General features: G+C 37.0%; 1 protein-coding gene and 1 long non-coding RNA gene across 18 annotated transcripts in view; one reads left to right on the forward strand and one right to left on the reverse strand.

The window, feature by feature from the left end:
- Positions 1 to 14,472, reverse strand: part of LOC136845899 (cysteine-rich motor neuron 1 protein) — a 480,145-nt gene that overhangs the window by 11,631 nt on the left and 454,042 nt on the right. For 6 of the 17 annotated variants that reach the window (XM_067116366.1, XM_067116372.1, XM_067116374.1 and 3 more), the window contains 3 exons: positions 13,080 to 13,271; positions 12,296 to 12,429; positions 10,769 to 11,129 (listed from right to left, as the gene is read on the reverse strand). In XM_067116366.1, the coding sequence (XP_066972467.1) occupies positions 10,769 to 11,129; positions 12,296 to 12,429; positions 13,080 to 13,271 (687 nt within the window). Of the gene's footprint in view, positions 1 to 9,810; positions 10,000 to 10,768; positions 11,130 to 12,295; positions 12,430 to 13,079; positions 13,272 to 14,472 lie in introns of all 17 variants that reach the window. The other 11 variants (XM_067116363.1, XM_067116359.1, XM_067116364.1 and 8 more) reach the window with 3 other exon arrangements.
- LOC136845908 (uncharacterized) lies at positions 1,527 to 7,069 on the forward strand. The gene is made up of 2 exons (XR_010855290.1): positions 1,527 to 1,568; positions 6,807 to 7,069. It is a non-coding gene; the product is annotated as an uncharacterized lncRNA (long non-coding RNA).

Below are 14,472 nucleotides of genomic sequence, written 5' to 3' on the forward strand. Positions count from 1 at the left end.
AAAAAGTTTTTTCAAAAATTCACCATAAATCGAAATTTTTGAGACTTTCCGTTTGTTGCAGAATTAAATGATTGATTGTTACTAGAATGAAGGTTGATTATTTTCTAGAGTCAAAATTATGTTAAAATTTTGTCAGTTATGATTTAAATGAAAATATTTCAAAAATGGTAAAAGCTAAAAGAATGATTTATTTTTTGTTGTATTCTACATGAAATTGCGCACATTTTGATGTATAACACTTTATGTAACAAATAATATAAAACGGCGAAAAAATTACGACAAGGTGACTCAAGAAATACTAGGATTTTTAGCGGAGGAGATGGATGGAAGAAAAAGTTTTTAAAAAATTCACCATAAATCGAAATATTGTGCCAGAGACTTTCCGTTTGTTGCAAAATAAAGGTAAATGATTGATTGTTACTAGAATGTAAGAATTTTGGCTTATGATTGCGTTTTTGAGCATTTCGATAGAGTCAAAATTGACCCGAATGTTAAAATTTTGTCAGTTATCGTTATTTAAATGAAAATATTTCAAAATGTTAAAAGCTAAAAGAATGATTTATTTTTTGTTGTATTCTACATGAAATTGCGCACATTTTGATGTATAACACTTTATGTAACGAATAATATAAAACTGCGAAAAAATTACGACAATGTGACTCAAGAAATGCTAGGATTTTCAGCGAAGGAAAAAGTTTTTTCAAAAATTCACCATAAATCGGATATTGTGCAGGAGACTTTCCGTTTGCTTGCAGAATAAAGGTAAATGATTGATTGTTACTAGGATGTAAGAATTTTGGTCCCGATTGTGTTTTCGAGCATTTGGCCCACAAGTCAAAATTGACCGAATGGGTCAAATTTTGTCAGTTATCCGATTTAAATGAAAATAGTTTCAAAACTGTTAAAAGCTAAAAGAATCATTTATTTTTGACAGGCAATGAAATTGCGCACATTTTGATGTATAACACTTTATGGACATCTAATATAAAACGTCCTGTTGCCGACAAGGTGACTCAAGAAATGCCAGGATTTTCTGCAAAAAAGTTTTTTCAAAAAAAACGGATGCCCTCAGACGACGCCCGCTGATGCTTTCCTAGGGTCGGGAAGGATGGGATGTGGTCCATGGGCGTCACACGTGGTGACAACATAAACAAAACAACAGCTGGGTCATCTTGGGTGTTGACTCTCCAGCATCCCCTAAAACTTGTCTCGGCGTGATTTAAAACCTTTCATGGTCCTGACGACGTTGGGACATCTCTGCAAACGTCCTGTTGCCTCACAAATATTTAAAAACCATTTTGCAAAACACGGACATAAAAAAATCGCTCTCTCCGACGACGCAACAGACAATTTTAGTTGAAGGAGGGAACGTCCAGTGCGTTTGGGTGGTTAAACAAAACAACATCTTCAATCAACACTGATCACTCCCTGAGTACCCATGATGATGCCTATAATTTTTCGCGAATATTTAAAAACCATTTTTAGTCGACGTGTTTGACACCCAACAGACAATTTGATAGTTGAAGGTTTAAGGGTTAATCAGCATCTTCAATCAACACTGATCACTGGTGAGTACCCATATGATGTAAAATAGTGCATGAATGAACATATTAAAACAGGTATTTAGTCATGAAAATAAAGTAATTAGTGAATATAGTACAGTATTGCTGTACTATATTGTGGTGAATTTTCCACGATATATTTGGATATACGCTACACAGACAGATCTGCAGAGTGGTGAATTTTCCATAATATATTTGGAGGACCCCCTGCATACCTACAGTACATTATAAATACATAAGTATCATGCATGAATAATAGTAAGCAGTAATTTACTTTCATAAAACTTCATGAATATGGGAATTCTAACTGGCATTTTCTTTTATTAATTCAAGTTAATGATAAACAATTCACTTTATTATACTAAAGATCTTTAGTACTGTTCTGTAAACTACATGAAAGTACACAAATCAATTAATCAAATACTGCATATGCTTATACACTCCTGTGTGTGCCCCTACTGTTCCCAGGTTCATCAATCATTTGTCTGCCAGACAGGTGGTGGTCTCATCATGCTTGTGCCATCTGGATCCTAGGGTGACAAGGTGCTTAACAGGTGAAGATAGGGGTGAGGTGGGCAAGTATCCCTTGCTCCCTAACGGTCACATCCGCATTGCTAAAGTAGTAAAGTGAGAAACCACTCATTCATACCACCAAAAGACTTTCAACCATTCCAAAAGCCTGCAATGTCAAAACCATGTTTCAAACTTGTTGCCTTCCTGCTTAGAGACACAGAAAAACCAAGAAAGAAGGGGAGGAAGAAGCCCTGACTTTGCCCCTCCAACTCCCATACCCACAGCATAGCTTGCTGCACAAAAGTGAGGTAGAAGAGTTAAAGAACTCCCATGGAAAAGGTTGCATGGAATGTGCATGCTCTGGAAATTGCAAATGTCTCGAGCATGGAAATTGTGCGGGCTCTCCCAAAAAAACTTCCAAAGAAGGCTGGGAAAGAATCTTGCCCGCCACCAGGCATACCCAATCCGTAGACTGGGTACGCAACTGGTGAACAGGCCGCACGAACCCCTCGCCAAGCAGATTGCGCAAACCTATCCCTGTTCAACCCTGAGGAATCATGGTGAGAAGAGTCATGCTGTTCACATGCCTAACATGATCATCCAACCATGGATGGACCAAGAAAGAAATGTACTATTCACAAGGGTAAACCCAGTCCAGAGACACAGCACGACTTGTGAACTGGCTGTGCAAACCACTCACTGAGTGGGTTGCACATATCCCCTTCTGTGACTCTGAAGAGTTGTGGTGAGAGGGGACAGCTCCTGCACTAGCCTTCTCACAACCATCTGATCATGGTTGAGCAGGGCAAACAAGCTGCACAGCCTTGACTCTGTGTGAGCCTGAATGCTCAGAGAGATGGGAAGAGCAGACCTTGAGTCTAAGCAAGTTGACACCATGGTGCTAACTCTACCAGAGGAATGCCAATCACCACAGATGATGGAGTGCCCCTGCCCCCTCCCAAGCAGGAAGGGCATGTGGAAGAAGCCTAGCGAGACTATCATGCGAGGTTTATACTTCCCCTTTTTCAATGCCTGCCTATGTGGGGACAGAAAGCAAGGTTGAAGTGAAGGTAGATGATAAAGAGGCGTGCTAACAGCTCCCTTACTCTCCTCTCACTGCAGGGCTAGCCGAGTCCAGACCCAAAGACTGTCACCCAATCAGAGGAATCTCCATAGGAGGGACTTCTGTCATCCAATCAGAGAAATCTCCATAGGAGTGACTACTGTACAGGAAAATCCCTTTCCAATTCATCAGTTGATAAAAGCTGAGACTGCTGCAACCATTGGGAACTACCTCAGATGTTTAGTGTGTTAAGCCCTTCTTTCTCCACTAGCATAATTATGAAGGCTGTGACAGAATGACTATAGAATTTATGGTAATCCTAACTCTTGCAGGAACTTAATGGACACCTGGAAGAAGTCAATATTATTAGTATATAAGTGAAAGATTGGCAAAGCTGCTGATGACAATCAGCTGCTACATCCCCAGAAAATCTCAGACAAAGTTTTCTTGAGAAAGGTGAATCTATCCAAGAAATTCTCTTGCATGAAAAAAAAATAACTTTAGAAGGTAGGTCGGTACAAAAGACATGAACAGCCCACAAACAACGGCAGGTAAGTCCCAGTAACGATGACTTTCAAATTTTTATCCCATAACAATAAAACAAGAAACAAAGCACAGCCAACAAATACATGAAAGAGAATCACAATGAACTAATACAGTACTCTTCTGAAATTAAAGTTCTCAACAGTTATGCAGTTATGCAGCCATGAAAAAACTGAATGTGAAGGTTGGTGAGTGATGGATATTTCCCCACTTACTCCCACCTGGTTAACCATCTTGTTACCAAGTTTTAACTGGTTTCCAGGTCAAAATGAACCCTACTCTATAAAAGGCAGTGGTTTTTTTTTTCTGTGGGAACAAAAGTTTTTTAAACAGAAAGCAGTGAAGGAGATTGGCATCAGTAGGTAACTACACAAAATACTGGTAATTCTTGGCATCAGTAGGTAACTACACAAAATATTGGCAATTCTAAATTGTGTTGAAGTAGAGCGTGCTTTGACTTCATGGGGTCACACTCTTACCTGACCAGCTCTGTTGTCCATAAAACTACTATAGGCTCTTGAAATTACTTGCATTAACCAAGTAAAGACCATGTTCCCTATTATTTGCTTCTTTCTTATCCTCAAGAAAGTGTTCTTTATTATTTGCTTCTTTCTTTTACCCTCAGGAAAGGAGCAGCCTGGTGTTGTAACTCTGTAGTGTCTAGTCCTCTGCAGGCCTGGTAAAGCCCAACAGTATTCACTAGAGACAGCAAGAGGTCTTCTTCATTATTGGTCATAGACAGCATAAAAGGAATGGCAGAGTGCTGTGGAATGGTCCTGGCTACTGGGTAGAGCAAATAATTTTACCCTTATGATGACTTATCTCTAGTATGCGTGACCTTTGTGTGCATCTCACTGACTGGCCAAATTAGAAAGATTTCAGTGTGAGGTTCAGCAAAGGAGCTACCTGAAATGGCTCATGTGGTAGCTAGATTTCAGCGTGAGGCTCAGCAAAGGAGCTACCTGAAATGGTTCATATGGAAGCCTCATAAGACATAAGGGTGAGAGAGAAATTCCAATTAGGAGGTTGGAGCAATTCCCAAGAAACTTTTTCAATTTGCTGGATGGATATCTTCAACTTAGTGGATTTAACCCAAATACTTGAGTTCTTCAGCAAACCTGCAAGAGGTTAGAATTATATCCTGATGGCAGAGAATTTGCACCAGGTGTCCTGGCTGGTAGAAGGGCTACTAGATGAATTGTGACCAGAACTTTTATGAGCACGGCAGGTTTATGAAAAGTGAGACTGGCTAAGACAGACGTACTTGATGATGCTCTTTAGGGCACACACATGTGGAAACTCTCTTCCTCTTGTGTAGGAAAAAAGAGAATCTGGGAACAACTGGGACATGAGTACAGGTTGACCATCACTAATCCGGCAATCAGTAGTCCGGAACAATCAGTAATCCGGCACAAATTTCGGTTAGAGTAATTTCTAATGTTTCCACACTAATTTTCAAATTTCCCGGGTTGCTGCGCTAACTCGCTCGCCGGCCGCTTCGATTTGGTGGCGCAGTGTGCTGCATCAACAAAGTGGTAACCTAGCCTACATTATATTGAACTCTATTCATATATTAACAGTATTATAGAAACATCAACATAACGAATGTGCATCTTTTTCATGGATCTTTTAAAAAGTTATGCTTTACTACATTGTTTCCAATTGCGTATATTCTCATATTGCTTTTGAGTTATAAATTGCAATCTATGTTTTGTTTTGGGAATCGATATCGCCGCATTTAACCAAGTTCAAAGCGCTTTTCTTGCTTCTAGTTAGCGTAAATGAATATGGATATTTTATTTATTTGGGACAAGGATATTTTTTGTTATACAAAGTGTTTTTAAGTCGAAATATAACTTAAATAGGTCTCTTTGTGAAATTAATTTAGCTATTTTTTCGTTAATGTATGACGTTTGCGGGAATCGCGGCTGGCCGTTTTGGGGGCATGTTTTTTTAAGTAAAAAAAATCAAGATTCCGTTCGCTTTTTTCTCATGATTTCATCATAATACGAGCTTTATGTATTTATCTTTTATCGGCGTGAAAACAGTAGTAATTTGTATTCTTTCATGCCCAGTAGTTTTGATTAAAATACATTCTCTCCAGTTTTATTTACGGTCGAGTTTCATCCATGTTGCCAATGCACGATAATTTATAGTCATTAGCAGCTTGAATATTGTTTTCTCAGCTTCAGCTACAACTTGCAGCTTAAAGTTACTGTAGCAGTATATTTCCCTGCCGATCTTTTCTCCAAAGCGAAGAAGAGTATAGTGTAAAAAATATTTCAGTCCTATTGTACAGTACTTAACATCATTTGTAACATAACTACAGTAATTGTGTATTACCGTACGATGGTTGAAATACAAGCACAACAGTTGTTATCCAATACGATTATTAGCTAAACAAAGTTTCCTGTTCGGTTGTTTATGGCTGTACACATTCACGCAAGAGTATAACGTTACTAACAATACTTTTATCATTCTCTTTTACTTTTTTAACTAGCAGATGGAATAAAGAGATGGAGGAAAAGAAGTTGGTCTATTGTAAGTTGGTCTCTCTCACTGCCTGCGCGAAATCTAAAAATATTTCCTAAATATTTTCGTATCGGTATTAATTGCTAACCCTGTCGTAAACTCGAAATATCGTAAGTCGAATTATCGTAACTCGAGCACTATCTGTATTTGATAATTGTCTTTTCTTTATTAACCAACTTGTACTGATTTATGGGATATTTTAATTCTAGGATGAGGTGCTTAGCTACTGTGTTTCTTGTATTCTAGCCTAATAAATGGCTAACCCGGCACCCTCTAGGTCCCAATGATGCTGGATTAGTGATGGGCAACCTGTATAAGCATATGAGTACATAATGGGGTTGTGATGAAAGAAGAAAATGTTTCCAGTCCATAAATATTAATGCCATAGAAATTTAAAAAATACAGTTCTGTACAGTAACATAAGAAATAGTAACAATACTGTATAAGAAAGTAAAGAAAAACACCAAGAAAATAGTATAGGTAATATACGGACAAATACATTTTAACCAACAAACACATATACAGCAGATGCGACGTTTGTTAGAAAAATGAAATCTTGACATTTATCTGAATTAACTGTTTTACAATTGCAGGAAAGGGATGATAACATCTGTTAATGAGCACTGCGACAAGATGGCTAATTCTGAAGGCAAAGACAGTAAACTTGATAATACAAGTTCCATGTTCAAACAACTTATGGAGGCTGAATAAAGATACTGTTTCACATAATGAAAGTTCAAATGTACAAACAACCTTTGTTAATAAAATGTACAATTACTGTTGACCACATTTAATATGTTAGTTAAACAAGAGTGTATAATTGACGTTAAGTGTGTAATAAATGTATAATTTTGGAGGTATGAATTTTAAATGCCCATTGCTTGAAAGATTTGGTCCTAAATGAGAGTGACATTAGATCCCGGTAGTTGTAACACCAGGTAATTTAAAATCAGTCAGTCTTTAAGCAGTGAAAATTGTGGCAGGGGTAAATCTGAGAAATTAGAATGTTAGTTGGGAATAGATCAAAGAAAAGAGGTGTAAAGTGAAAGTTAGAAGCTAATTTAATAGCTGGGGCCAAAAGGCTAATACTAAGAGCCTTGGAAGAGACTCCAGGTTTCCAATGTGCAGCATTAAGCACACATAAACAGCACCATCCCACGAACATTAGATACTAAAGAAATCACTTGAACTACTGCAAAGGCAAATGAATCCCTACAGAGAACAACACCATAAAAACTACCTTTCTGAAAACAGTTTCACGAACTTCAAATGTGTTACTCAGAAAGCAGCAGCAAAGGGAATCGAAAAGGAGAGACATCTGCGCTAGGTACTCATGGCATGAGAATAGGTGAACAGTCCTGAAATGCTGAGAACAGGAGAACATCTGGGCTTCATGATCTAATCCTTTTAAGTATCCTATGGTATTATTATTCTGTTGGCCTAGGCCCTAATTGGACACTTATGGCGTTCTGGGTACAAACAATTGCCTGAGGAAACTGACATGCAGCAGTGTCACTGGAGACAGTGACTGATCTGTCAACAGACTTTTGGCATCTACCTTTCCTTTACAACATTCTTAGAATATACCGTATTTGACAATGAAAAATACTGTACCGTATTTGACAATGAAAAATCGTATTTGACAATGAAAAATACTGTATCATGAAAACCTCTGTTGACTTGTTCACCATAAAAATGTGCAGAATTCTGGCTGCACAAATATCCCATTGCACTGGGCTGACTTGATGTCAGTGATGAAAATGTAAGTACTACTGTAATTTATGAAGTGGAAATTATATGGAGATTACACTGCATAGTATAATACCATACAACAAACAGATAACTAATAACAAATATACACATTAAACCATATAAATTCCATTCCAAAATGCAATAAAGCATACTAAATAGTAGGGTACTTGAAGAATAAGATATTGAAACTACTGATATTGGATTTATCTACTCTACTATTACTAAAAAGTTGAGTTACATATTAAACTCGGTGTCCGGACTCAAAAAACCTAAGTATCCTTTGAAGAATTTTCACAAAGGAGCAAACAACACACCACACCCATCATGCATCCACGCATATTTAAAAATCTACTTGTAAAATTTATGGAAACCACATTCACATGGAGGTAACAGTTAAAAGGGTTTAGTATATACATTTCTTACTCAACAGATGAATTTTTTCTGAAACTACACAACTGTTAAGACAAAATAACAACTACATCCACTTACAGAGGAAGAAAATAAACTGGAAACTTTCCAGCCGACTTTGGTATTTTGTTAATATCATATGACATGAGGAATGTTCATATACTTAACCTTAATTTTAATGTGTGATATCTTGTATTAGTTAGTTAATTAAAACAGTATATATCTGGATATAGAGTTCTGTATGTAAATGGAACCTGCTAGCTTTCTTTGAAAAAGTACAATTTGATAAGTGGGTTATAAAGGCATGAGTATGGTAAGCATCAACATTTAGTGATTTTACATCAGATTTTCTTTTTGTCGGATTTGACAAAATGAGCTTTATTTGATGTCTTCTATCCTACGTACTTTCTTCCTGGATTCCTATCTGGTCAAGGTCTCCATTCATGCCCTTTCTCTATGATTTCATGAGTCTTCCTACAGGGCTTCTTCATCCTGTTACTTCCATATCTATTTCTTTGCTTAAATGTTCCTCTCCCCTTTTCATCACATGTCCAAACCAACTAAATCTTTGAAGATTTCATGAGTATAGTAAGATGGCAGTAAATAAGAAAAGCAAATCTTTTCACTAATGGTTAACTGAGGTTTTACTTTGTATGTCAAAGATGTATTTCCTGAAGGGGTTTATAAAGGGTAATTTGCATTCTGTCTAGTAATGCAAATGGTTATTTGATAAGAAAAGCATTTATATCATACCATGTTTTGGAGACTTAAAATTCTGACTCACTGTTCTGTTGTAATATAACTCCAAGATGCATAAGAAAATCTTAAATCAACTACAACATTATGAATACTATAAAACGAAAATGATTTCAAAAATTTTAAACTGATAATATTCAGAGAATTTAGGGAAATTACTTTATGAACAAAGTGAAACCAGTGTTTAAGATATTCCTTTCCTTCTTATTAACAATCAGTTCCACTGAAAAATTCTCTTCTTCCTTTGTAAGTAAACATAGTAGAGGAACAATCCAAGGTGATATTCTAAAAAATGGACGTTTAGCCAATGCTTAAGTACACATATAAAGTATGCACTTATCGTTCTTCATCCAATTAGTTAACTACATATAAAATGACAAGAACAGCGTAATGTAGCAGGCAACAACTACAGGAGTATAGTAACGTTCAATGATGGACACGAGTAAATGGTCCAAACAATGGATGCCAAAAATCATAACCCACAACAGAATTCAGTCTTTCAATCATCATATTTACCTTGGATAAAAAAACATTTTGTAAACAATGACAAAAATGAGAACAAATTTAATGGAAGAAAAAAGTTTTTACATTCATTGAGAGTTCTAAATTCATGTGGAACACCAATATGATTTTTGAAAGACTAAACAGGGAATTAAAAGTTTTCAAGTGACAGTATGGCACCTTCACAAATTGGGCAGCATGAGTCTTCCAGCTTGATCTGATGACTTGGGGAGCATGGCAGTGGAGCACATTGGGTCACATTACATTCGGTATAGCCTGGAGCTATACAGACGCAGGACACGCAAGGCCCTCGTTCCCACCATGATCCCACTGTGAACACCCTGCGGCCGTCAGTGCAGCCTCCAAGACCTGCATCAATTAGTGGATATCTAGCAGTTGCATTAAGTTATGGTCTCCGCCTGCACTAGAACGACTGAACATTCTCCACACGAACATCTACTGTTCCTCTGAGCTGCTATGATATATGGCAAAGACCAGTGATGGCCTACTCCATTAAATATACTTAAAGGCAAGCCTGTCCTTTTGAACGAATATGAGCATTACCATACATACAAAACTTTGTTTCCCTCTACTCAATATAGCATATCTCAAGCTGTGAAAATACAATTAATCTAGAAATGTACACTATAGTTTTCACAGACACAAGCAGCTCTTATGCCATAAGCAAGTACAATGATTTAGGCTCTGAACTGCAGCCCTTCAGTTTCATGGAGAGGCTCTTGATAAATTAAAGGTTAATAACCTTCATTTAATGAAGGCTCTAAATGACACAACTTACCAGATGAGCATCTTTAACCCGAGATAAGCAGTACTCTCCACCTGAATACATTGTTTTCATTTTATGACTAAATATGTTACAAAACTGTCTCCTCTCAAAAACACTAGAAAATTACATTACAGTGTAAGTAATGTTTTTTGTAAAAAAAAATCCTGCCAAATCTTGTTCTTTGTAAAAATTTCTTTGACTATTATATGGTAATGCTTCAAAATGAAAAATCACCTGATTATGAGAGAGACTCCACCTGTTGGGCATTTTCATTCAAACCTCACCTCACTGTCCCACAGGTACAGAGATCTAATGCAAGGCAACAACATGAGTGACAAAGGCATGACTTACGTGTTGTATTACAAGAAGGATCTACAGTATCACTGCTAGTGTCTCCTGCAGTGGCATAAACCTCCTCATCTTTGGATGTGACGTAGACTCCTCCACGGCCTCCTATTTCATTATACGTGACCTGGTCTTCGCCTTCGTTATATGATTCTGATAAGGCATAACCATCTTCGACGATGAAGTCGTCTCCGTCTAGTGAAGTTGTGATGACCGTCATGAGAGTATTCTTATTCTTATTGCGACAGTGGCATGTTTTGCATCCATTCTTATCCAGTTCAAATCCATCAGGACATTTCAGTTTACATTGTTTCAAGGACTGGCAGTTAAGGCATTTGCAGCGGCGGCATCCAGTTACTGGGTCCACCTGTAAAATAAAATTTATGAATATGTTGCATTCATTATGCAAATTAAAAGATAAATTATCATAGTACAGTACTAAGAAGTACTAAAACGAACTCAAAATTCCAAAAAATACATTATGCATATAATTGATTAAGTATTGATGCATGCTTGATGTTAAAGACAGCAGTAAATTGCTTATAAATATTCACTCCTCTGAAAAATGCTAAAAAATATTTGTGATAAAATCCCCACTTTTGATATTTAGAAAATCATACAAGAAAAGGACTTATTGTAGACTAAAGAATTCTGTAATGGAAAGAAAGAAAACCCTGAGTTCTGTCTGTTGATTTTGCTTTTCACATTTCATGCGCCAATGATGTTTATATTTTTCCATAAAAAAATAAATCCCACAACAGATTTAATACCTGATTGTGTATTAACTTTCCCTAAAAGTAAGTTCTATTAGTGTTTAGTTCACTGCCACCTGCAAAAAAAGGTGAAATAATTTGCTGTTTGTGAAGTACTAGTTCAAATTTTGGAATTTCAGCATAAAAGACACTGAACTCACCATGCAGTAATATTAAGGTAAAATGATACTATTTACCTTATCAAAGAGAACATAGTATGTACCATATTTAACTGCTATGTCACATGAACTTTGACTGTGCTTTCTCTTTTAAAGTTATACAACTGAGCTACACAAAATACCTGAATACAGTACTGTATAACCATCTGGGAAAATAAATATAATCTGACAATTTTAGTGTTTATATACAGTATGTGTGTGTCTATACACACACACACACACACACACACACACACACACACACACACACACACACACACACACATACACATATATATATATATATATATATATATATATATATATATATATATATATATATATATATATATATATATATATATATATATATATAATTTTACACACATTTATACAGCTCTGTTAAAAGAGCTTAATAGCCTTTAAATCTGTATTTACTACCCAGACTGAATTTCTATATCACCATCTAAGTTTAATTTGCATTTACTATACCTTCCCTACTCATAATTAAAGTTTTTCTCTCCCAGAAACGACACCTAAAGACCTACAAACATCTAATTAAGTGCATCCTTCTGCTACGCCTAACTTGCACAACCTGTTACAACAGTAACAACTTGACTCACCTTGTATCCCTGAGGGCAGTTTTTCTTGCAAGGTCTTCCACACAGGTCAGGAGGGGAAAGGTGTTCGTGAGTCTCGTTGTCTCGGGGATTCTTGTCCTCCCCGTCGGTCTTCTCACGTCGGGATGTTGATGATGCTGTTGGGAAGATGATATGCATGAAAATCCAACATTAAAAACTTTGGAAGATAACAGAAGCTGTCTGTATGGGTTAAGTGAATGCAGAAATCGTCGCCAGTGATTTCAGTGGTGCTGACACCTGGTAATATCTAATATATGTATCCATATCAGAACATCTCAAACTAAAGGATGAAATGGTACTGATAAATGTGATTTGAAACATAAATGTATCCAAATTACCTTGAAATAAATTTGAGTTTTTAAAACAGTAGGCTAAATTTTGTCATGACACGGTACATGCAAATCAATAAGAAGTACTTATCACGTGATAATCAATGGCCTCATCGTACTGACACAATAGTGGCTGTTGGTCATTTAGAGTCCCAGGTGCTAAGGAGCCTGTGACTATATTAAACTAATGTTTGTTAACTGCCAGACAAAATTCTGTGGCAAACAAAAGCACATAATCTCTTATCACATTTAATAGTGAACTAATACTAAAATATGAAATTCTTTGCAAATGTATTTCCACAATTATGGAAGTTGCTTGACGGTATTAGTAACTGGAAGTAGGAGACCCCTCTTAATTTACCTGCCAGTTGCAATACTGCAGTCAATCTGTCAAGTGAGTCAACACTGATACATACAAACTACCGACTTGTACTCACCGAGGTCGAGGTCGTGAGGGCGAGATTCTTCGATTATCTTGTAACTATCGTCGGGCCAGGGTTGAGCGCCAGAGCCTTCCTCAAGATGATCCTCATCATCCAGGGGAGGTCGGGCTGGAGGCTGGTCGGCAGCTGTCTTGTCACCAGGACCCAGCACTGAAGGTGGGGTCATGTAGCCCTCGGTAAGACCTGCTGCAATGACAGGAATAAATGATCTGGGTAACAATACCGAATGGGGGTTTCTACTCGTCATTCAGTACGCATGAGTTCAGGTCTCATATGTTAACATGTCATCATATAACTCGTGTAAGTATCACGCATCTTGTATCCCCTAAAATTATTTTGGCATGACCTTTTCTCAAACAGGAACAGATATCTAAAGACAAAGGCAACAAGAGAGAAAGTTGACTGGATCTGAGTAAAAGTTTCCATGTCCTAGGGGCTGGTGGTTGGATTTTACTATTTATTATTAAAACATCTTTACATCATTTCATACTTCAACTTGTTCTTTCAGAACTGGTAATCACTGTTCCTTGTTCCTTTAGTAAAACGGCCAAAAATCTATGCATCCCCCTCTCTCTCTCTCTCTCTCTCTTAAGACCCCAGTCCAATGGTTCCAACCCAAAACCCCAGTTAACCCCATAAAAACTAGTATGCACAAAATCATATGACTATGGCATAGTAAGAGAAACTGAAATAGATTTGAATTAATTACTGCACACACACACGTGTAATGATTTAGACTTTCACTAAACTCTTCTAAACATGAAGCACCCATAAATTTGTATAAATATACAAGGATAAACATTTACATTTGCATGATACGATCTGCAGAAGCTACCACGATGAAAGAGGGCAACAAGGCAGAACTGACAGACAAATACCAATGAAAGGAAAAGGCCCAGCCCAAAAAGTGTAAACTGCGTTTTCGTATGCAATAGCTGTCTAACTCCTCGAATAAACCCCAGCATGAGACATCAATGTTTTAAAACTAAGGGTCACCGTTAATCCAAGATAGAAGCCCCTATAGCAAGGCTAAATAGCGGCGTTTAGATAAAGTTAAAATGGCTATTATACTGCCTATCTCTCTCTCCCCGTTTAGCAAAATTATTCAGCCTCACTTGCGCGGCAAAAAGGAAATAAAGAAAAAACCTTTACAAATGAAAAGATTAGGTCCTCAGAAGTGACAGCAAAAACTATTTCGCACAGACAAAACATTTCATGCATATATACGATGAGTAAAAAAAGATTTGACGTGGTCTTCTGAAACTATAAACACCTGAAGCAGATCCGAGAACCATATTACCTCAAAGTGAGGAGCGAGCTGATAAGTTGTCTGTGGACTTAAAATGCTTCAGATGTTGACCTATGACCTTAGTTTTTAGGCAGTGGG

Source organism: Macrobrachium rosenbergii, chromosome 14, assembly GCF_040412425.1.
Source record: "Macrobrachium rosenbergii isolate ZJJX-2024 chromosome 14, ASM4041242v1, whole genome shotgun sequence".
NCBI classification, from domain to species: Eukaryota; Metazoa; Arthropoda; class Malacostraca; order Decapoda; family Palaemonidae; genus Macrobrachium; species Macrobrachium rosenbergii.